The sequence below is a fragment of the Petaurus breviceps genome, unplaced genomic scaffold (genome assembly GCF_028583685.1).
Source record: "Petaurus breviceps papuanus isolate PSGF00001 unplaced genomic scaffold, PetGlider_PUasm1.0 90895, whole genome shotgun sequence".
Lineage (NCBI taxonomy): Eukaryota > Metazoa > Chordata > Mammalia > Diprotodontia > Petauridae > Petaurus > Petaurus breviceps.
In genome coordinates this window covers 34,469,627-34,494,994 of record NW_027187372.1, presented here as the reverse complement: position 1 = coordinate 34,494,994, position 25,368 = coordinate 34,469,627, and the positions used below count along the sequence as shown (strand labels likewise).

At 42.3% G+C, this 25,368-nt stretch overlaps 1 protein-coding gene across 2 annotated transcripts in view; it reads left to right on the top strand.

Moving 5' to 3' along the window:
• PLXNA2 (plexin A2) overlaps positions 1-25,368 on the top strand; it is a 319,997-nt gene that overhangs the window by 268,788 nt on the left and 25,841 nt on the right. For both annotated transcript variants that reach the window (XM_069074756.1, XM_069074757.1), the window contains exons 14-22: positions 6,777-6,894; positions 9,919-10,055; positions 12,960-13,127; positions 13,760-13,853; positions 19,089-19,328; positions 20,465-20,608; positions 21,664-21,898; positions 23,547-23,689; positions 24,245-24,513. In XM_069074756.1, coding sequence (XP_068930857.1) covers positions 6,777-6,894; positions 9,919-10,055; positions 12,960-13,127; positions 13,760-13,853; positions 19,089-19,328; positions 20,465-20,608; positions 21,664-21,898; positions 23,547-23,689; positions 24,245-24,513 — 1,548 coding nt within the window. The remainder of the gene's footprint in view (positions 1-6,776; positions 6,895-9,918; positions 10,056-12,959; positions 13,128-13,759; positions 13,854-19,088; positions 19,329-20,464; positions 20,609-21,663; positions 21,899-23,546; positions 23,690-24,244; positions 24,514-25,368) is intronic.

The following is a 25,368-nucleotide window of genomic DNA, read 5'->3' as shown; positions in this document are numbered from 1 at the left end:
GCCTTTCAAATACTTGAAGACAGCTATCATGTCTCCCCTAAGGCTTCTCTTCTCTAAGCTAAATATCCCCATTTCCTTCAACCAATCCTCATATGTCATGATCTCCAGGCCCTTTGCTGTCCAAGTTTCCTTCTTCAGGATTTGACTGTAAAATATATCCAACCTGCAAAATCTTACCTTGTTTCTGACCCTATTCCTTGGGCAACATTTCCTGACCACTACCATTGGGTGTGTATTAGTCAGGTTTCTTGGATCTTCATTAACAGGGGGATGACTATTGGTTATCAGAACCCTTAAGAATCTGGCCAAGGCCTGCTGCCTCAATCCCAGCCACCCCCAGTCCAGCTTGACATCAAAGAAGTCTACAGTTTAAGAGTTAAGAGGGAACCTTTAGGGCCATCTAGCCTATGGCTCTCATTTTAGAGATAAGAAAACAGGTCCCAAAAAGGAAAGTGACTCACCCAAGGTCTCATTACTAGTATGTAGAAGAGCTTGGATTCAAACCCAGATTCTCTGCTTATACTTACTGGGTAGCTAAGTGGTACAGCAGATAGAGCACTGGGCTTGGAGTCAGAAAGATTCATTTTCCTAAGTTCAAATCTGGCCTCAGATATGAACTAGCTGTGTGACCCTGGGCAAGTCACTTAACCCTGTTGGCCTCAGTTTCCTCATCTGTAAAATGAGCTGGAGAAGGGAATGGCAAGCCACTTCAGCATCTTAGCCAAGGAAATAGACCAGAACAACTGAACAAGTTTTTCTTTTTCCACTGTATACCAGCTACCTTAACATTGTTCCTATGCCTGAGTCCTCTTTCTGCTTACCTTCTGTGCCCATTCACTAGGAAGTGAATGTATGCCTTTCTGGCCCCTCTCCCTTTGGTCTGCAAATGATTTTCTAAATGATTTTCCCATAAGACTTATCTGGGTTACAAAATCTTGCTTTGTCATGCCCCCAACACAAACTTCCTCTAATACCTCCCCCACCTTTTTTAGCCATACCAACCTCTTCTCTAGCTCCTTAGAAGATATCTCTGGTTATAGCAAACTCACTCAAGGACTTTCTGCCCTCATAGACATAGAATCCCAGAAAAGTAAATCAAAAAAGAAATAATAAAGTTATTTTAGACTCCCTATCTGATTGGACTGTGTAGTGTCATGTAGTACAGCTATGTACTGGTTTGGGGCATATTCAAACCCTGGCTTCTCTGCTTGCTAGCTATGTGACTGTGGGAAAGTTACTTCACCTCTCCCAGGCTCAGTATTTCCATCTCTAAAATGGACTTAATACTGGTTTACAGGCTTATTGTGAATAAAGTATCTCACAAGTTACAAAATGCCATGTAAATATGAATTGTGTTTTTTCTGGCTATCATAAAGAACTAGGAGCTATCACTTACTGTTCTCCCCACATTCTTGACCCCTCCCAGTCCCAGCAATAAATAGCAATGCTCTTCCCCTATCTCCTCTTTTTCTTTCCCTTCCTACTCCATTCCATTTTCATCTCCACCCTAGGGGGATGTCTGCTATGTGAACCTGTCAGTCAGACAGGGTGTACTCTCTCAGTGCCAGACAAAGTCTGATGAAGTATTACCCATTGATAAGCACTATGGAATAATAGAAAGGACATTAGGTTTCGCATGAGAAGATCTAGTTTCGAATCCTGGCTTCTGCCACTTATTATCTGTGTGCCCTTAGGCTGGTTGCTTAACTTCTCTAGGCCTCAGTTTCTTTATCTGTATAATGACTAAGAGAAATACATGTGGGAGGGTGAGGGGGGAAAGAGGGAAGAGCTGGAGGGAGAGAAAGAATTGGGACCTCAAAATTTTTTAAAATAAATATTAACATAAAATATATGAAAAATACCCCCAAAATAACTGAGATAGATTAAACAGTCTAAAGAGTTCCTTCCAACTCTAAATCTGATAGTTTTTTCAGAACCCATTGGGACATCACCTATTTATTATACAAATACCTCATGGTAGACATGCTACAATTGATTAGATTACAGTTTGTTTTCTTTAGTTGTATTTTAAACTAAACCCTCCTAGACAGTTTTTTTTAAAAGATGTACACTGATCTCTTGATTAATAATAATAGAAAACATTTATATAGCACAAGGTTTACTAGGTTTACTTTACATATGTTAACTCATTTAATCCTCACACCAGTCCTTTAAGGTAGGTGTTACTATTATCCCCATTTTACAGATGAGGAAACTGAGACTGAGCTTGGTTAAGTAACTTGCCCAGGGTCACACAGCTAGTAAGTACTTAAGACAGGACTGGAACTCAGGACTTCCTAAGATTCTAAGCCCTGTATTCCCACCCAACTCTCTCTCTGATTAGATTTGGGAGATAACCTAGTCTCTCAAACAAACCTTTTGCATTCTATCTCTTAGGGCTGGTTACAACTGGCTAGCCTCGTCTTGTCTACATTCAATTTAGTTCAATTCTATTAAACATTTATAAGATACCATATTATGTACAAGGCACTGCTCTAGGTATTGAGAGTACAAAGAAGAAACAACAAAATCGTTCTTATTTTCCAGCGAGTTTATAGTCTAATATGGGAACCAGACATGTACAGAAATAAAGATGAAACCAGATAGGAAGTAATAAGTGCAAAGGAGATGTCCAAAGTATTTGCTATGAAAAGAGAAAGGAAGAAAAGTGAACTTTCAGCTGGGAAGATCAGGAAAGGTTCCGTGGCAGAAGTAGATGAGAGCCAGGCCTTAAAAGAAGATTTAACAGTAGAGACAGCCCAGGCCTGAGGGATGGTCTCGGCGAACAGGATGAAATTGAGGAGTAAGACACCCAGTTTGACTGGAACCTAGAGTGACTGAAGAGCAGAAAATGACATGAGCCGGGAAAGCAAAGGCAGAGCCAGATTACAGGAGGAGACCTTGAGTGCCAGTTTGTATTTGATCCTGGGAACAGGAGAGACACGGAAGGCTTTTCAGCAGGGGGTTCACATGCTCAGCTTTGTGCCTTAGAAGGATGATATTTGGCAAACAGCATAAGGACAGATTGGAGAGGAGAAAGTCTGGAAACAGAGACCATAGTCATCCAGACAAGAGTGATTCAAACCTGACCTAGAGAAAAGGCCGTGTAGGTGGGGAGGCAAGCCAATGCAAGAGATTTTGTTCTTTCATTCTCATTGGGTTCCAGTGCAAAGAGTGTCTTTCTCCATATTCAGAAGTATACCCTATTTGGAGCTTGCAGACACATAGTGTACTGATTTCAAATGTATATATACCCACATGTGTTATGATATATACATATATGTATGTGCATATATACATGCGTTACAGATACATTCTGTACGTGTGTATATGCTATTATGTAAATATACATATATGTACACATGTGTTGTGAAATCTGTGTGCCTATGTGTCTACCCTATAAACACGTGTGTGCACATGGATGCATATATACACTGTGTTATACTATGCATATATAGTGTATATATACATTGTGTTATAGGACAGATATAGTATATATGAGTGTGTATACATGTGTGTGTGTATGACATAAGGGAAAGAGAATAGACGTTTATATAGTTCCTACAATGTGTCGGGCATTGTGCTAAGTGCTTTATAAATATTATCTCATTTGATCTTCACAACAATCCTACAAGGTCAATTTTGTTATTATCTTCATTTTACAATTGAGGAGACTGAGGCAGACAGAGGTTAAGTGACTTGCCCAGGGTCATATAATTAGCGAATATCTAAAGCTAGATTTGAACACAGTTCTTCGTGACCCTAGAACTAGTTCTCTATCCAATGTGCCACCTAGATGCCTTTCTGATATAGAAATGGATAGATAGATAGATGATAGACAGACAGATAGATGGATCAAACTTGAACAGATCCATGATGTCATCAGTATAAGCATTCCCTCTGCCAGTGATGTGGGACACAACCCATCCTTTTAATCCTATGAGATTCTTACCCATGGTTTTCTGCATATCTGTCATAATCTACCCAATTGCTAGAGGTCTTTCTCTTGTTCTTTTAATATTTCATTGATACCAGTATAACACTCAGGCTACCTAGAGGATATATTCCTGATTTTTTTTATCCTCAGGTCCCACAAAGCCATTTTCTTTCTTTTTTCTTTCCTTCCTTCCCTCCTTCCTTCCGTCTTTCCATATTTCACCCTCTATGTGTCAGGCACTCTTCTAGGTATTGGGAATACAGACATAAAATAATCCCTATTCTCAAGAAGCTTACATTCTATTGAGGGATACAACATATACATGTATAAACATACAGAAAAAATATATAAAGAACATGAACATATATATGAATATTTACATATATCCAAGAAATATAGAATATAATCCCAGGGATAAAGGGAGTAGGAAAAGATAAAAGTTTCCAAGAATTTAGGAAGTGGAATAAAGAGGTTTTTAGGAAGGAGGGTTTGGTCCTTCTTGATTCTCCCCATCATTCCCTCCCTGCTGGTTGCACCTAATTCATCTCACGTGCACTTCAATGCTGTTTCCTCAATTGTAAATAAGATTATAATACACACCATGCTTCTCTCTCAGAATTGTTGGAAGGATCCATAGTGATAATTCAAATTTAGCTATTCCTTTGTAGTTTACAAAGCATCTTTCTTATAGTACAATATTATCATTCCCATTTAACAGAGGAAAAAGCTAAGAGAGGATGAGAGAAAACATGACTTATACAGTCTCACAAATAGGACACTTCAATGCCAGAAATCAAACTCAGGACTCCTTACTCCTAACATGGTGTTCTTTTCACTACAAGTAGGTCCTATTTACTATAAATAATAAATCTAGTGAAATGGCTGCATTATTCAATGAGTTTTATTCGAAGTATAACTACATGAAAAAATATAGTAATTGCTTCTAGCCCAAAGAAAATATGCTATAATTCAAATAATATAACCCCTTATAGGGGCTCATTATTTGTACTATTTGGGACCTAGCTGTATATCCCCCTAGATAGGCTGGGTGGCTACTTTGCAAATGTTGAAATCCTATATACATTAGCTAAGGGCATATTAGTAATTATTAGTTAATATTCTGTAGAGCTACTCTAAAGGACAAGTGAATCATAGGCAGAATGAGAGAATTTCCAGGGTACTGTAGGAAAAGTACAGTGGGAGTAGTATTGGCTCTTGAGGCAGATGACCTGAGTTCAAATTCCACTTCTGATCACTACTACCTGTGTGATATTGGCAAAGGCCCTGGAAGTCACCTTCCTGGGGCTCCGTTTCTTTGTCTATAAAAGAAGCAGGTGTAAAATGGGCTTCTGAGGTCACACCTAGCTCTGGACCTATGATCTCTGCTGCATCCTGTGATGCCCTGGGTGGGAGCAGGCTCTGAGATCGGGGAAGAAGAGAAAGAGAGCTGTTACGCCAAGCCTGAAAATAACAACTGATAGTACTTTCAATTAAGCCTTTCAAGTGCTCCACTAATGAGGTTTAAGGAGATAGTTACATGTAAAATGCTAATTGATCATCACCATCACCATGATATTGACTTCAGATCCCTAATTAATTTATGTATATGTATAGAAAGGGGGAGCATCTCCTCTGGTGTGCCCTGCTACCTTATTGCATCTAGTATGTAGAACATAATAAGACCATTATTGCATGTTATGTTAATATCTACCAGCAGGCAATGCCCTTATTTACAATTAACTGTTCTGAGAAAGATGGGGATCAGTGACATGCCAGGGCTATGTGAGCATGTGGTGTGTTTGTCTAATGTAGGCTTTATTACATCTAAATGGAATCTGTGTTTAGTTACCTTCTTTCCTAGAGAAGCTGTTGAGATAAGAATCGCTCGGTTAAACAGGGATCTTCCCCACAGAGCAATGATAACACCATGGATTAGTGGTGAGGAGAGTTTGCTTTCCTCCCTCCCCACTATGGGCTCTGGATTGGCTCTCCATCTTCTCTCCTAGCCCCCTGCTCTCAATCTGGGCCATGGTGGGAGGAGCTTCCCTCTGTCCTGGGACACCCCTTCCATCTGGGAATAGTTGAGCCCTCTATCCCCCCCCCCACATACAGAAAACCTAGATGGCTTCCCCTCCTCCTGCCCTCCCCCAATCACCTGCCTTTTCCAGACTGTGCCCGTGGTGACAGCATCAGTGTCTAAATGGCCTTGTTGTAACTATCTCAGACGCCTTGGAAGTAGTCACTGGGGTATTGATCTGGGCTGGATGAGAGAGAATTCTCCCTGTGAGTTCCTCTCACCTCTCTTCCCTCCAGCTCTCTCCATTAGTATCAGACCAGGCGTGCCTTCCAAACCCAGGGCTGAATCAAGTCCCTCTTCCGCCAGGTCTCTCTCCCCCTGATTAAGTGGGAGTCCAATGTCAACTGATCTCTTAATGAACTCATTCCTTCCCTCGGGTATTGGGACTCTGCTCATCCTGTTTTGCTAGGAGCGCCCTACTCTGGATCTTACCATCTCAGCAAATTGTCAGTTATATCTATTCTTCTTTTTAAACTCACTGCCAGAAAGAAACTGGGATTGAGTCAGCTTAGCAAATAACCCCTCAACTACTTGTCTGGGAAAAGCAAAGATGTGTTATAAGCAAGGAAAAAAAATGCTGACCAAATTTTTCTCCCTGGGCCTTCTTGGATGGCTGCAGGCTAGTAAGCCACTTGGATGGGCGGGTACATGTTGGGTCCTTATTTTCAAGACTATGTTAATTCATTCTCCAGGGTCATAGGGAGTAGGATGGAAACACTTCCCTTAGGCCTCTCTAACCAGGAGTTTTCTGTGTATCCTCAGGATCGTCTGTGAAATGGGTCGTGCACTCCCAGGAATTAGCTCCGGTCCTGTACGCCTGTGCATTGGCGAGTGTAAGCCAGAATTCATGACCAAGTCCCACCAACAGTATACCTTTGTGGTGAGTATAGGATTCTGGACCAGACTAAGGGGGAGAACAAGCAAGAAAAACTCTTGTTTCAGAGTTCTCCCAAACCTAAAACTCCCAGGTTCTTTTCACAACAGAACATCCTTCAGAAAGTTTTTTGGGCAAAATAGTCTCTGAATCTTTGCTTTTTCCAGAATGGGATGGGGCGTATGACCCACATTTAACTGTGCTATGACAACTTCAGAAGCCCTAAGGGTATCTGGCCAAATTTCTAAGCAGCATAGAGTTGAGTTTTTCCTAGAAGGTGATTCAGAACAGCATTAGGAGAGGAGAAGGGCACGATAAGGCTGATGGGTCATGTTGGCCCTGCCAGTGTGACATCCTCATCTAATTTCATCCTAACGAGGACACATCGCCTGGGGGATCTAATTAAATAGTATTATATTTATCTGGCTGCTTCTTTCTGCCAAGGATGGTGTATGTAGGAATTTGGAAAAGTTAATGAAAGCCTGAAGGGAGTATTTCTGTGTGGGAGTGTGTGTGTGGTAAAGTATCTGTGTGTTCTCACATATTCAGAGACACACCTGGAAACACCTTTGTAGGCACAAAGTCCCGCAACAGGTATGGCCTCCTGAAGGCTATCCCTAAGGCTGGGGCTATATTAGTACTTGATCAGTAACTTGCTTCTAGGGCCCTGCCTGAACAGACCGTGGTTTGACACTCGCCTGCGCCCCTACAGCAAACTGTTCATTAAAAAGTAAATGGGGTCATTCAAACTCAGCTTTTCCAAGAGTTTTGAAAAACCACAAAATCCCTCGTCTTTGGAGGTCTTTAAGCAAGGGTTGGATATCACTCATTAGGTATGTTATAGAGGGGATATCTTTCATGTATGAGGCGAACTAGATGGCCACAGAGATCTCTGCCAACTCTGACACTCTAAGTGACTGATTCTGTCAGGACTCTCAATCTGACACTTTTCCAAGAGACAAATAATGCATATTTTTCTTATCTGTAAATAACATGTACCTTCAACTTTTCACATAGTTATATACAGCCCCCAAAAGGAAAAAAAATAGAAAAATCACCAAACCACATTTTTTTCTTCATCCTGATACATTTCGCCAGTTTTCTAAGTTTCTTCACTTCCTCCTGACCTCATTCCCCCCACCATTTCCTTTTTATGTTTTTTTTACACAAATGTTTCTACTGATACTCTTTTTGGTTTTACATTTCTGACACTTCCCAGTGATCCCTCTCGTCCCTTACTAAAACTGCTTCTTGTGACGAGGAAACACAGTTAAAGAAAACGAAACAATACATTGGCCTTGTCTAGCAACTTAGGCCCCTCTGCCAAGAAGAGGGGGCCGTGTATCACCCACAGTTTGCAGAAGTCACAACTGGTCACTTCAGTGACCGGATATCTTTCTGTGTCATTTTCCTTCACATCATCATGGTCATTGTGTAGATTATTCTCTTGGTTCTGCTTTCTGTGCTCGGCATCAGTTCATACAGATCTTTCCAGGTTTCTCTGAATTCTTCCTGGAGGTCTGTGCAGTGATAACTCCATTGCATCTGCATGCTAGTTTCAGTCATTCTCTAGCTGGTGGGCATCCTCTTTGTTTCTTGTTCTTTCCTAGCACAAAATAAACAACCTTTTTCTCCTGCTACTCATCTTTCCTGATGCTGACACTCTTCTCTCTACCAATCTTCCCTTGCCAAGTTCCAATGAAATATTCTCATGAGAAGCAAACACAGCAAACAGCAGCTCTTAGAGCCAGAAGGAACCTGAAACTCATAGTATATTAAAACTGGAAGGGACATTTAGCCTAATCGTATCAAACGCAAACAGAAACAGCTATTGAAATTATACATAAAGATACACATGGGCCTCATGTTGACTTAGAAAACCACATATTAACATTATCTATGTTCTATTATATTTTTATTTATTTTGTTAAATATTTCCCAGTTGCGTTTTTATCTAGTTCAGGCCACACTGGTGTTGGGCCCTGTGTTCAATAAGTCTGATCTAACTAACCTAATTCCTGCATTTTAGAGAACCAAAGAGGAAGTAACATGTCCAAGTCTGATGCCTCATTTACAGGTGGACATATTAAGGCCTAGAGAGGAAGGGTGACTTGTCCAAGGTCCCACAGCCAGTCAGTGACAGTATAAGAACTACAACTCAAACCTCAGATGGGATACTGCGCTTGGAATCAGGGAGACCTAAGTTCAAATCCTGCCTCCAACACTTGCTAGCTGTGTGACCCTGGGCAAGTCACATAATCTCTCTCAGTCTCAGTCTTCTCATCTGGAAAATGGGAACAATAATGGCACCTAGCTCCCAGGATTGTTGTGAGAATCAAATGCGATAACATGTGTAAAGCAAATCATAGACTTCAAAGAACTATATAAAAACTAGTTATTATTTCCCATCTCATGTTGCCTCTCTAGGTAGAAATAATTCATTGTTTTCCCTTCAATTAGGTCCACTGGCTGTTTCTTTTCCTACCCAGGCTATGTGGCTGATGGCTTGTTTTTCATAGCCTGGCTAGATCCCCGCCATATCTCCACAACCCAGCCCAGGGCTATTCACAGGGTTCTGGAGAGAAGTTTGGGGCAGAAGCAGCTATAACCCACAGCTTTCCGCCTCATGGTGGCTCAGTACAGGACAAGGGTTCTTTATTCAGCCACATTGATTTTATGACGGAGGGAATTGGCACCAGCTCCTGATAGGGAAGCATTTTCAAATTGTCCTCAATTTGTAAACTAATTGATAGATCAATCAGTGTCGCACCTGCTTTCCCATCAGCTTTATGAGCACCATGCTCCCCAGGGAGGTGATTAATTCAGAGACATGCCCCAAAGCTGCTTTCAGACACAGGGTCAGACACAGAGGAAGCAGCAGAAAGCCTTTGGGTTAGAAAGGCCCAGAAAAGAGAAAATCTCACTGCTGAGCAGGTGGCTGGTACTTCTCCCAGTCCTTAAGTCTCCCTAAAACTCTGCACTCTCCACTCTACTTAAGCAATGATCCCTTTTCTCTGCTCCCTTCCAAAGAACCCAACAGTGATGTCACTTGCCCCAATTAGGGGCCCAGAGTCCGGAGGCACCATGGTGACCATCACCGGCCACTACCTAGGAGCAGGGAGTAGCGTTACTGTGTTCCTGGGAAACCAGACCTGCGAATTCTATGGGTAAGAGAAGCTAATGGCCTTATTGTGAATTGTTAACACATTGTGTGCATGCTGGTGAATGACCATACACATGTATCCCTGTCTTGTTTTGTCTCAGTGCTATTTCTTTTTTATTAAAGTGGAGGCAATCGGGGTTAAGTGACTTGCCCAGGGTCACATGGCTACTAAGTGTTGTATCTGAGGTCAGATTTTAACTCAGGTCCCCCTGACTCCAGGGCCAGTGCTCTATCCACTGTGCCACCTAACTGCCCCTCTTTCTTTTCGAGTTTCGTTGTTTCTTTCTTTTTTTACATTGTTGGCACTTCTCAATTAATTGCACAGCCCCTCACTAATATGCCCTCCTCAGCTTAGAATCCTCTTCAGTAGTAAAATATAATTAAGGAAAACAAAGCAACACATTGGCCATGACTGATAAAATAAAACTCATTTACTACCCACAGTCATAGGGGAGATGTTTCACCATTAGTCCTCTGAAGTTACCGTTGGTCAATAATATATTATGGGAGACAGCACTTACAGTTCTGGAATAGAGATCAAAAAAGGCTGGAGTTTCTCAAGGAGAGATGTCCCTGACTTGGGTGGATCTCCATGCCTTTTCCCCATGTGCTGTTAAGGAAACAGACATTCGTTAAGTGCCTACTGTGTGCCAGTCACTGTGCTAAGTGCTTGGGATATAAGGAAAGGTAAAAGACAGTTCTTGCCCTCAAGGAACTTGCACTCTAATGGGGGAGACAACAAGCAACAAATATGTATAATAACTTATTTGGGATTAATTGGAGACAATAAACAGAGGGAAGGCACTAGAATTGAGAAATGGTCATAGGAAAGTATGCCTGATTTCTTTCCCAGATGCCTGCCCTGCATGCTGCCCACATGACAAAGAAGTAAAGATTAGAGTTCCACTGTCTTTAATTTTGTTTTTCATTACACTCTTGTGTTGTTGGGTAAATTATTCTCTTGGTTTTATTCACTTTGCATCAGTTGTTACAAATTTTCCTGAGTTTCTCATCTTCATCCTTTCTTATAGCACAATAACAGTCTGCCATATTTGTATGCCACCTTTTATTCCATTATTTCCCAGTTGATGTGAACACACTTTGTCTCCAGTTTTTTTGCTTCCTCAGAAAGTACTGTGATAAATAATTGTTGTATATATGGGACTTTTCCTTCTGTCTTTTGGCTGTGTGAATAGTAGGGGTATCCCTGGGTTAAAGGCTACTTAGAGGTTAGCGACTTTTCTAATAAAGTTCCAAATCATTTTCCACAACAGTAGGACCTTTTCCTCTGTGCTCTTTCTCACAACCCTGATCCAAAGCCCATTCCAATCAGGAACACAATTCATCAACTTGCCTGCCATGGCCATTCATCAGTGGGTCTGAGTGCTTTAAAAGTAAATAAATAAAATCTTTCAGAGTGGACCATGAGAATCCCCACCTGGAAAGGAACTCTGAGTTTATTTAATTATTGCCATTGTTATCATTAGGTATTTATTGAGCAGCTGCTCTGGGATATTATGAATTATGGCAAACACACAGTCCCAACTCACAAATTAGAAGCTTTCTTATCTAGTGAACATATCTGAAGAAGTCCCCAGCTCGCCTCTCTCTAAGTCAATCAATAAATATTTTTAAGGACCTACTACGTGCCAGGCACTGTGACTGAGATCCTGGCATATTTAATATGGACTATTCTAGGAGAGACCTAAGAGGCTTTTCAAGAGACCCAGAGTTCACTAAAGCTTTCTCCTTATTGGGACAATTCCCACTAAAAGTCACATGCAGAGGGTTCACCCATTATTCGCCCAACCTCAAATCCTTCATCATGATTGATCTATTTGTAAAAGTTCCCGAGCCCCTCTCACCCCAATTCTCTTCCCTGGCTAAGCAGCTTTGCTCCTCTCTCTGCAGGAACATTGTTCCCAAAAGTGCCTGAATTCATTGATCTAAATCACCAGAAGCTGACATAATAGTTCCGTGGCCTTTTGCTGGCCTTTGATTACTGACCTCCTCCAGGCCCACAGGAGTGACCTAGCAAGCTCCCTAAATCAGGAGCACACAGTAACTAACCATAGCCCAAGTGAGGCCAGCAAACTGTACAGAAAAGCAATTCTCTCAAAATCCTATGTCCCCTTGATTCCATGCTTTGATACCTAGTTAGCTAGGTGGCATAGTAGCCTTTGGACCCTTGGGCCAGGGAGACCAGAATTCAAATCCTGGGAATGTTCAGATCTTTACCTATAAAATGGGGACAGAATAGTTAGGATTCTTAGAAGGATAAAGTGAGATATCATGGAAAGCTCTTTGCCAACATTAAAACAATAAATGCTAGCAATTATTGTTAGATCATTTCTTAGTACTCTCTGCCCATTACCCAGTCTCCTGTCCTTCTGACCTAACCCAGCTTGGGATACTTATAACTTCTTTTGACCTTTACAAAGAACTTTTCCTTTCCAAATAAGATAACACATTTTTGTGTCCATATCCATCATCTCACCTGATTCACATTAATAACCCTGTATGGTTGTTAGGGCAGGGATTACTGAACACAAAATAACTCTATACGGTTGTTAGGACGAGTACTACCGAACCTCTCTGGACTCGTTTCCTCATTTGAAAAACAAGAGGGTTGCATGAGACCACTTCAAACATCTCACCTATCTCTGACAGCCTATGAATCTAATATCGCATTTTGGAGATGAAGGAACTGATGCTCAGAGGGGTCAGGAAGGGAACTGCAGAGCTAGGATTCTGGCTGCAAAAAAATGGTCTTTCCTCCAGACCACAATCGCTTGTTCTATGTCAGAGAATGCCCCAGAAGAGAATGCATTTCCAATGACCTACCTCCTTCCCACCATTTTTTGCCTAGCTACCCACATTACTCTGTTGCCTTCTGTCTCCCTGCTAGGAGATCTATGAATGAGATTGTGTGTGTCTCCCCACCATCAGCCCATGGTCTGGGCCCTGTCCCTGTTTCTGTAAGCGTGGACCGAGCCCATGTGCACAGCAGCCTGCAGTTCGAATATATAGATGACCCCCGGGTCCAACGCATCGAGCCAGAGTGGAGTATTGCCAGGTAAGGGGGAGGGGGAAAAAAAGAAAAATCTCAGGAAGAGAATTCCAGATGGCCCCAGCCCAAATGAACCATGAGCCAGCATGGCCTGGGGTACAACTGAATCAAGAAAATCTAGAGGCTCACATTTAGGCCTAGACAAACTCAGAAAAGGCTCCCAAACACCTAATCCCAAGGTTCCTAGGCTAACCTGAAGTTTAAGAGTTTTAAAGAAACACTATAGTTAGTTGACAAGAACACACATGGGTGTTCAAATCGCAGTCCCATCACTTTTGATCTGCATGATTTAGGATTTACAGTTGGAAGGGACCTTCAAAATCATCTTTTCTGACCCTTTTATTTTACATAAGAGGAAAATGAGGCCCAGAGAGCCTTAGTGACTTTTCCCAGAGTCAAGTATGTTATAAGCAGTAGAGCTGAGATTCAAACCCAGGTCCTCTGACCCCAAATCTAGGGTTCTTTCCATTATACCATCCTTCCTTAACTTCACTGAGACTCAGTTTCTTTATCTGCAAAATGGAAACAGTAACATCTGGCCTGTCGACCTCTGGGAGCTGTGAGAAGTAGATAAGAATACTATATAAATGCCAAGTATTGTCATTATCTCCCTGACTCAAGCCTTTGCTTCTCCCCAGTGGCCACACACCCCTAACCATCACAGGCTTCAACCTGGATGTCATTCAGGAGCCCAGGATCCGGGTGAAGTTCAACGGCAAGGAATCTGTCAATGTGAGTAGTAGAAGCCTCTAGTTCATGCTGAAGGAGGGCTAGTAGAAGGAATTAGAGATGTTTGGAAAAGGAGAAAGCTTGGGGGCAGGGCCCTAGAGAAGCTTTCTCAAAGGACTAAAATGAGCCAGTAATACATAAAACCTTGTTCCTTTTATTATGGTGTCTTTTGACTCACCTGAGGAGAGGCTGGAGACCTAAAACAAAACCCTCAAGGACAGAGGGTTGGACAAATGGAAGCAAGGGAAGGAGGCTTCAGGGCAAAGGAAACATCTGGGTCTTGGGTGCCTCAGGTGCCGTAATCTTTGGGCAAAGTAGCCAAACAGTGATCCTTTGGAGAGGCTGGCCTTCACTCAGGTTCCATCAAACATTCCATCCCTTTCTGTAGTTCATATGTGGATTGCCTGGGTCCTTCATTTGCTCCACAGTGGGGCAACATGCTTGATCATTTGGGCAATATCCTGGGTTCGAGGAGCAGGAGGCAGATTTGGGTTCAGTCTTACCTGTTTAGTTTTCCATTTCAGATATGTGAATACATGTGGTCTCCCCAGTAGAATGTCTGTGTATACAAGTTATCTTTCCCTCCCAGTCCCCCATGGAACATAAGATCCTTGAGGACAGGGATTGCTTCATTTTTTCCTTTATATTCCCAAATCCTAGCATTGTGCCTGCTGATGATTGATGAATGAAACTGTCACGATCACATAGATACTAGAACTTGGCTGTTGATTTAAATTGGGAAAATAAGCATGAGATATGGAAGTTTCCAGAAAAAAAGACAGAAAGAAGGGGCACATCCAGAGCAAAAGCATCCTGCCCCAAGTGGGCCTCAGAAAGGTCTCCAGAACCAGCTTATTTGGGGGCTATCAAAAAGGGACATGATAGCTATCTTCAAATTCTTGAAGGCTTGTGATGTAGACAGATTAGACTCATTTTGTTTGGACCCAGAGGACAGAATTAGAGCAAATTGGTACATGTTGAAGAGAAGCAGATTTGGGCTTGATGGAATAATAATAATAATTTTAAAAAACATCCTGACTGTGAGAGCTGGTCCAAGTAGAATGTAGAGTGGCCTGTCTCAGAACATCTTGGGATATCTGTCACTGAAAGGGAGATATCTAAGGCCAGGAAAATTGCTTCTTGGGGACTTTGTGGAGGCAAGGTTTTGGCTAGATCATTTCTAAGGTCCTTTCCAGTTTTGAGGTCCTTGTAGAAGCCTTGTTGCAGAAGGAGGGAAGGAGATGATGCCACAGATTCATTCCCTACCCTTTCATGCCTGGGAAGCATCCTTCCTCACCCTGGGACATGAGCTACATGTAGTCTGTATTCAAGAGAGTTCAAAAGAAGGGGATTTACAAAGTACTGCATGCTGATTCCCAGAAACCCATATGGAAATGGGATTGGACAGGGCACCCTTCCATTCTACCCCTCCATTCAATCCAGGATAACTTAATAGTATTCCCTCTTGTCCTCCCTCCATTGATCCACTGGGAGACATCAACATCTCTTCCCTCTCACCCAAAGATTTCTCCAGCAGCTCTCCCTCCCTGCTCCATGGTCACAGGGCTTAGAGCTAAAAGGGACCTCTAAAGAAGATTGATTCCAGTGATCCAGGGCCTATGAATCTTGGAATTATTACAAGGGGTCCATAAATCTATATATGAATCCAAAATAATCACATTCTTTCTGTAGATTGAATAAATGCCTTTTACATGTATCCCTATTTGTCGAGTATATATTACTATTAATAGAGTCCATATTGATTTAGAATTGTTACTGAATTCATGGCAGCTTTTTGTAGTTTCTCAGTCTGTCAGTCAACAGTCATTTATTAAGTACTTAGGCTAACACTGGGGAGACAACAAAAGAACAAAGATGGCCTTAGACTTTAAGGGGCACCCATTCTAATAGGAGAAACAACATGTAAAGAAATATATACATGCATGCATATATTTACATAATATATTATATGTACATATATTAAATAGACATGTAAAGAAATACACGTGTGTGTGCATATATACATTATATAATATATGCCTATATTATAGACAGAGAATATGTAAATATATGATTATTTGGAGTATACATCTATATATAGACATACATGTATCTACACCTAGATATAGATATATACATATATGTTTCTATAGAGAGATACATATATAAAGGTATAGATATAAATATATACATATATATCTCTTTTAAAATTACTTTTCAATATATAGGCTTCAAAGAATTTTTCCTAAAGATAACACTTCCTTCCTCTCTGCCCTGCCTCCCAAACAAACTTTGAGGACTCGTGGTTTAGACATATTCCTTTTTGGAGACGGGGGATTGTCTAGTTGACCCTCTAGAAGAGCAAATAATTTTAATCCCTTTTCCTTCGAACTGGACTAACACTTAGGAGTGATTTCTCCTAAGGGGAAGTATATACTACATTAGGACAAGCTTATATGATAGGGACTTTCTCTTTCCCAGGAGAGGAATAGAGAAGAGGGGGTTTCTCAGTTCAGCCAGCACTGGCTCAAATTTTCCAATGAACCCACCAGAAGACACCATCTCCTTCTCTGGCCTTCAGTTTACCTAGGGGGCCTCTCCAGGTGATGTAGAGGACAGAGTTTAGAGTAGTCCAACCCAAAAGAATTTTTGGCAGAGAAAGTGCCAATGCAGCATTAGGCAGGAAACAAACAGAAGTGGGCTTGTTCGTTCCAGAGCTATTTGCTTATTCATCGAGGAGCTGAACCCAGGGTAACTGAAAGAGAGACAGGGAGAGAGCTGTCCAGAGTCAAAGAGGTAGAGATCAAAGTGTCTCCAAAACAGGGTTGGTCTCCCATAAAGCCTTGGGACCAGGAGTCTTATGCTTACCATGCGCATCTGCCATTCTACCCATGATTCAAAGTCCCTACTTGGAAAATGAAGGGAGTACCTGGTTTTTTAAAGGATTATTCACTCAGATGAAGAGGCCTAGAGAATGCCACTGTCCAGGAGAGAGGTTTTTAGCAGGCCTTCAAAAAAGAACAGCTGAGATATTTGAATTCCCTTTGGAAGACCCATGCAAACCTCAGCTTTTTCAAAAAATTTCACACTCATGTATACATTTTTGTTTCCTGAAATTGAAAGTCTTTGTGTGTGTGTGTGTCTACGTGTCTGTATCTGTGTGTGTTTGGCTCGTCACACATGCCTGAAGTTGGCTGCCAATGCAACACGTTCTTGAGAAGCCAGATGCCTCTGTCTTGGCTGTGGTTGGGAAACTAAGGCTCTCACATCGAAGCCCAAACTAGGTTGAGCCAAAACTAAGTAGAAAGGAGGAAGCCGGGTGGTTTGGTGGAAAGAAGAATGGCCTGAGAATCAGGAGGACTCAGAATCCCCACTCTGATGCTTACTAGTGAGGGAACACTGGGCAAATCACGGGCTCCTCCAAGCCTCAGACCATTAATTTTCATCTGTAAAACAAGAATGAAATGATATTGACAGGACTTAACTTGCAGGGCTGTTGTTCATTTGTCTTCATTTTAAATGTTTGATTGGTGTTCTTTTCTTTTTAATATCACCATTATTTGTCATTGTCTAGCCTTACCTACCCCACCCCCCATCACCAAGAAGAATTTTCCCTTGTAACAAATAAAGTGGAGTTGAGGAAAACAGTGGCCATGTTTGAAAATGCATGCCTCATTCTGTACCTGTAGCCTACCACTTCTCAGCCAAGACATAGGTACCATCCTTTACCATGAGTCCTCTGAAGCTACCATGGGTTACTACATTAAGGGCTTCATAAACCTTTAAGGGCTATAACAATTGAAGCCATTTTTAGGACTTAGATGGCTTCTTCAAAGGTTCTCTCGACCCAGTTCTTGCCTTTTGGTAGCAGAGAATCAAGAAAAGGAATTATTTGTTTAACTTCCTTAGCTTATCATTTGGGGACTGCAGTTAAGCAAAAGATAACCTGGCTAGGACTTAGATGAGAGATTAAATTCTGTAGATTCTAAAGGTAGAAGAGATACTAGAGAGTGACTTACTCATGCAAAAAAAAAAATGGTATATGCAATAGAACAGAGATTCAAATTAATGTCTTCTGAATCCAAATCCACTGTACCACATTGCCTCTCATGAAGGCAGTGGTTGAATTTTCTTTATATAAAAAGCCAATTCATAGTCACCAGGTGTTTTACTTTTCCTCTTTCTTTGGTCTCTTTGGGATATAGGCTTAGTAGTAGAATTGCTGGGTGAAAGGGTGTAAACTGTGCATATGCTACTAGGGTCGTAATACCACTACTAGGTCTGTATCCCAAAGAGACCAAAGAAAAGGAAAAAGGACCTGTTTGAATAAAAATATATTAATAGCAGCTCTTTATTCTGTAGTGGCAAACTGGAAATTGAGGGGCTGCCCATCATTTGGGGACTGGGCTGAACAAGTTATGGTATATGATTGTGATGGAATACTGTGGTGTGATAAGAAATGACAAGCGGGATGATTTCAGAAAAACCTGGGAAGTCTTATTTGATGCAAAGTGAAGTGAGCAGAACCAGACAAACATTGTACATGATAACAGCAATATTGTATAATGATCGACTATGAATGGCTTAGCTATTCTTGGCAATGCAATGACCCAAGACAGTTCCAAAGGACAGATGATGAAAAATGCTAACCACCTTCAGATAGAAAATTGATAAATTCTGAATGCAGATTGAAGGAAATTTTTTCCATTTTCTTTTTCTTGGGGTTTTTTGCATGTTTTTTGGGCAACATGGCTTATATGGAAATATGTTTTCCATGACTTCACATGTATAATGATATATTGCTGGTCTTTTCAAGGGATGGGGTAGGGTGGGAAGGAAGGAGAGAATTTGGAACTCAATTTTTTTTTAAATGAATGTTAAAAATGTTTTAAATGTAATTGAAAGATATTTGGTGAAGTAAATATATTACATATATGATATATGTATGTATATATACATATATGCATACACACATATATACATACAATCACAGTCCCACCAGTGGTGTATTAGTGTGCCTGTTTTCCCACAACCTCTCCAGCATTTGTCATTTTCCTTTTTTGTAATCTTTGCCATCATTGGCATTTTACCCAAATAAGGAATACAGCTTTGGGAAAGAAGGTCTGAAGAACCTCTCTGGGAAGAGGATACCTACCCCTCAATGTGGAGAGCACCTTGTTCACCCTGTCCTTGTTTGGCTCCTCATGCTCTAAACTTCTGCCCTTTTGTCTTCCTCAGGTATGTAAGGTTGTGAACACAACCACCCTGACCTGCTTGGCCCCTTCTTTGACTCCAGAATATCGGCCTGGCCTAGATGCTGTCGAACGACCAGATGAGTTTGGGTTTGTCTTCAACAACGTGCAGTCCTTACTGATCTATAATGACACCAAATTCATCTACTATCCCAATCCAACTTTTGAACTGCTTAGTCCTACTGGAGTCTTGGACCAGAAGCCAGGATCCCCAATCATACTGAAGGTAGGAGCATTCATTCATTCTTTAAACACTTGTAAAATGCAATACAACATGGTACCTTCTCCTCCCTTCTTTCCTTCCTTCCTTCATTTTCTTTCTCTTCTTCATTTCTTTCTTTTGCTCATCTCATTCTTTGTCTTTTTATCCCCAGTTCTTAGCATAGTGCTTGGCCCACAGTATGCACTTAATAAATATTAGTTGATCATTTAATTGATTTCTTGCCTCCTCACTTCTCTCTCTACCTCTTCCCTACTCTTATTTTTTATATCTTCTCTCTCCTCCCCTCTTACCTCCTTTTCTCCTCTCTTCCCAATGTGACATTCATACTTTGCCAAATGTTCCTTTCAGTTTTGCTTCTTTAGATTCCACCCTCCACACCAGCCACTAGGCCTCATTACAAACTCAAGACAAGAAGAGGAGATGGTATAGCCCCAACTGGGCTCACAATGACATGAAGGAATATGATTGACCAATAGTTGACTGCAATGGGGAACTCCTACACTACCATTCCCTAGGGGTTAGGGTATAGTTCAGATCCCCTCCTCCTCTCCTCTCCATGTTTTACATATGAATTTGAAGCATCACCTTCACTTGATAAAAGGGGACTATTTCTTCCTCTTCCTTCTCCTTCTCCTCCTCCTCCTCCTTTTTCTCCTTCTCTTCTTTTTTTGTTCTCTTTCTTCTCCTCCATATCCTCCTCCACATCTTCCCCCTCCTCATCCTCATCCTCCTCCTCTTTTTGCTTCTCAATCATGGACCTTTGGTAACAAAAATATTGCAGCAAGTCAAGACTGGCTGTAGCTGTTTTCCATTTTTGGGTCATTTTGATTGCCATAGTAACCCTAGTTCTCATATTTCCACAGATCATGCTTCCATGATAATAACTGTCCAAATTTCTCTACTCTAACCATATTACATTTGACTTCTTACATAGTTACCCAGAATTCCTTCATCTGTTCAGTCAGAAGCACACATCCCCCACTGAAAACCCAGCTAAAATGACTCTTGCTTATTATAGAATCCGCTATTTCCGTTTTAGCTTTCCTAGTTACCCTTCCATCTCCTCAGTTGTTGTTTTTATAAACACACACTTGGCTTTTGCATACACATACCAATTTTTCTATTACCGTTCTCAACAGGGCAAAAACCTCTGCCCTCCAGCCTCAGGGGGAGCCAAACTGAATTACACAGTGCTGATTGGAGAAACTCCCTGTGCGGTCACTGTGTCTGAGACGCAGCTCCTTTGTGAACCCCCAAATCTCACAGGACAACATAAGGTCATGGTGAGTGGGGCTTTCTTTTTCATCCAGAACTGAAGGATCTTAAAGTTGGAAAAGACCAGAAGGTGACCTAGTCAACTTCCTGCAAAAGGGGTAGATTTCACATCTTTCCCCCATATTTCTTATCTCATGTATAATGGACTTTAAAAATGTGTCTATATCTTGGTTTCTGTATCACCTCCCCTTCTCCCACTCAGAGGACAAATAAGAGAAAAGAAAAAAAAAAACTTCAGCAAAACTAACAAATGCATCAAACAAGAGGCAGAGTTCTGTACCAATAGATCCCCACTTCATGCTTCTTGGACTTAACATCAATAGGGGCTTATATTTACATGGTGTCTGTAGGTAACATGTGAGCCTCACAACTACCCAACGAGTGAAGCACAAGTATTGTTATCTACATTTTACAGATGAGGAAGCTTCAGTTCAGAGAATGACTTGCCCAAGGTTCACATGGCTTTTCAACTATAAGCTTCCTGAACACAGGGAGGCTCTAACCTGAGCATCTCTAAAATTTAGCACAGTGCCTGTCCTGTATCAGACACTTACTGATTTGTATACAGTTGGTGTTTAATAAATGTATGTGACTTTAAATTAGAAAGTGACAAAGCCAGGACTGGAATCCAGGTCCTCTGTCTCTAGATTTAGTGCTCTTAAACCTGCCTATACTGTTCAGCCTCTCAGATGCAAACGGAGTGAAGGAGCAAAAGACCCTGCTAGTGCGGTTAATTAAAGGTAAGGCAATAAGCAACAGACAGATTAACAGATTTGCCCTCGAGGTTATACTGTGTGGTTGTGAACTAAAGTCCTAACCCCTAAAACAAGGGCAACTTGATATCGTTAGAGGCAGGATTATGCAGTAGAAGAGTACTCACTGATGTCAGAGGACCTAGGTTCAAATTCCACCTTTGACACTCACTTTGTGACCTTAGGCAAGTCATGTAACTTCCCTGGGCCTCGGTTTCCTGATCTGTAAAATGAGGGGTTGGATTAGCTGGTCCCTAATACAATGATCCTTGAGCAGCCTCTTACTCTGTGTGTGTGTCCATGATGCCCAGGTCCACGTGGGCGGGATGGTCTTCTCCCCTGGCTCAGTGAGCGTTATCTCAGACAGCCTGCTGACCCTGCCAGCCATCGTTAGCATCGCTGCCGGAGGCAGCCTCCTGCTTATCATTGTCATCATTGTCCTCATTGCCTATAAACGCAAGTCTCGAGAGAACGACCTCACCCTCAAGCGCCTTCAGATGCAAATGGACAATCTTGAGTCCCGAGTGGCCCTGGAGTGTAAGGAAGGTATATAATGTCTGTCTGCTTTTTCATGGTATTGGTCTCATGGGATTGCACTATTTCTCTCTCCCCCAACAAAGAATTTTCAACGTTTTCTCTTTTCCCTCCCACTTCTATTGTTTACTCCCTTACCTTAGTCCCACCCTCTCCAGCAGTGCCTTTTGACCCCCAAGGAAAAGACCCCTGTGTTTCACCAAGGAACACCTGTGTGGGAACAGAGGTATCATTCTAGTACCACTTCCGACCTTGATTCAGGATGTCTTCTGCTAATTTCCTCCCCTTCTCTGGGTCTCTATTTTTCCATCTGCAAAGTCAGAACAATAATCCCTGCCCTATTTCAAACCATTCAAGCCTGGGCAAGTCACTTTAACCCTGTTTGCCTTGTTTCTCACCTATAAAATGAGCTGGAGAAGGAAATGGCAGACCACTCCAGTATCTTTGCCAAGAAAACCCCAAATGGGATCATGAAAAGTCAGACAAGACCGAAATGGCTGAACAACAATCTCAAACCATTTAGCTAAGGCCCTGGCCTACTGCAGGCCACCTATTAAAAGAAGTCATTGTCTTATATGGGAGAAACAGCACACAAGTGAGAAGGGGTCAGAGCCTTTTCTCTCCCCTACAATCTTTGAAAGCTGAGCTACTTAGAGGAGGCAGCACCTGTGCCCATGCACATTTAGTTGTGTCTGTGTGTGTCTAGGGGGGGCAGGCTATATTTTTCCTGCTCCCACACATTTTAGCAATGAGGCAACCAGGAGCCCCCAACACACTCTCCCTCCCCACTGCCTCCACCTTTGATGGACACCATCCCAACTGAGAGCTTAGTAGACTCTCTGAATACCTCAAATAGAAGTCAAAACATTCCTTTTTTGCTTCAGGACTCAAGATCAGAAACAAACTAAAGGAGTTTGGGAGGAGGGCTGTGGGAGAAGTTAGGTTAGGTTTCAGGGCAAGGCAGAAAGGAGGCTCCTGGGGGTGGGAGGGAAAAGGGACTGAAATCACTGCTGATTGAACAGATACTTCTCTGGAATCACTGGAACCTGCTAGATTGGGATCATTATGGTTCCCAAAGTTTGGCCATTCTATCTGGGCTTCTCCACAAACTTTGGGAAAAGGTCCAAAACAAGTAGATGGGAACTCAAGTTTAATCTCATAGTTAGAGCCCAATTCCCACTCTCAGCATTTCTAACCTCCCTGTTGCCCTTGAAATATTCAGGCTAACCCTAATATCATCAGGAAAGGCCTTGGAAGACAACTCATCCAAGCCTCATTGAAGAATTTGAGCATTGGACCTTGGAGGATATCTGGAAGCCCAGAACCTCAGGCTGATTGCCTCTATACTCCAGGGATCTTCCTTCTCCTTCAGGGATTGCTTTCCTATCCTTTCTTCCTTGAACTCATCTCTGTCATAGAGTGGTCATGAGGAAGCTAAGTATGGTGCCTAGAGTCCTGGACTTGTAGTCAGGAAGATCAGAGTTTGGATTCTGTCTAGTCATCCACTAGCTGTGTGACCCTGGGCAAGTCACTTAACCTCTCTCAGCCTCAGGTCCCTTATTTGTAAAATGAGTGGGGTTGGACTTCGTGGCTTCTGTGATTCTTCGATGTGTTCTTATCACTTCATATCTCCCCTGACCATTCCTTCCCCTTCACACAGCTTTTGCTGAGCTGCAGACAGACATCAATGAGTTGACCAGTGACCTGGACCGCTCAGGGATCCCCTACCTGGACTACCGAACCTACGCCATGAGGGTTTTGTTCCCTGGCATCGAGGATCACCCTGTCCTTCGGGAACTGGAGGTAATACCCTGGCACCTGATCACTACCATAGCCAGCCCTATACCTTTATACCATCACCAGCACAAAGAGAAAATGCCCCATTGCCAGGAAATCAACCAGCAAGTGATGACTCACTGGCCTTTAAATATTTTGACACCTGAGTAGGCAGGCAAGCAGGCTATATTGTTGCACCATATAGATATAAATGACTATTGTTGGGATTAAGGAATTGAGGAGAGGCAGAAAGGGAAACTGACTCCTCTAAGCTAGTCACCAACTCTGAGCCCATTGGTATGTCTCCCAGTTTTCCTCTTGGAGTCTCAGCCCTGATTCCTGCATAGTGTTGATCTCCCAGCCCTTATTCTAAAAGGTAACACAGGGTTAGAGACCCTGTTCATATCCAGCCCCAGCTCCTGCCTATTTATCCAGCTCCCCCAAAGACGTAAAGGGAAGGAGCATGATGATGGAGGGTGGGCTTTGTGGCCCAGGTAAGGTCAAGCAGTAGGCCCTCCATAGGCTCCTAGGAGATGGGAGAGGAGGAAAAAGGTCTGATCTCTGAGGGGGCCACCCCAACAGGTCCAGGGGAATGGGCAGCAGCATGTGGAGAAGGCCCTCAAGCTCTTTGCCCAGCTCATCAACAATAAAGTCTTCCTGCTGACCTTCATCCGCACCCTGGAGCTACAACGAAGCTTTTCCATGCGAGACCGAGGCAATGTGGCTTCCCTCATCATGACCGGGCTGCAGGGCCGGCTGGAGTACGCCACTGATGTGCTCAAACAGCTGCTGTCTGACCTCATCGACAAGAACCTGGAGAACAAGAACCACCCCAAGCTGCTTCTTCGCAGGTCTGATCGCCACTCGGTTGGGGGGAAGGAGGAGGCTGGGGACTCCGATGGGGGCACCCAGTGCCCTGGGTCCCAGCTGGAGAAGCCAGTTTACCAGTGTCAGCTCAGATTCAAACCCAGAGAGGGCATAGGCACTAGCCTGCCTGCTTATCTATGTATTTGGCATGATATCCTGGAAAGAGGGAGGGTCTTGACAAAAACAGCAGCAGTCATTTATCTGTATAGTGCTTGAAGGTTGGCAAAATACTTTACAATGACTATCTCATTTGATCCTCACAACCCTGGAAGGCAGGAGCTATTATGATCCTTATTTTTTTAAATGAGGAAACTGAGGCAGACAGAGTATGTGACTTGCCCAGGGTCACACAATTAGTGAGTATCTGAGGCTGGATTTGAATACAGATCTTCCTAACTCTATGGAATACCACCAGCAGTCTTGACTTCAAAAAAATAAAAATAAAAACCCTCTGTAATCATGGAAAAGTGATTTCATGTCTCTTAGTTTCAGTTTCCTGGCCTCTGTAAGATGGTGATAGTCATTTGAAGCTAGTGTGGCTTGGGAAATTAAGGTTTAAATGACCATAGACATATCACGTGCCTCAGTTTCTCCCTCTGTAAAATGGAGTAAGGGTACATTCCCTCCTTCATATGGCTGTTTTCAGTTGCTCTGTAAGCCTTAAAGTTGTAGATAAAGGTATCCTATTATTATTATTAATTATTATTAGATCAAGGCCAGAGTCAGCTTTGTTTTTCCCTTTGTATATCCAGTGCCCAGAATAGTGCCCAGCTAGTTGTTTGCTGACCTTCACTTACCCACAGCCCATTTATTATGGAAGACACTTGGCCACTTTCAAA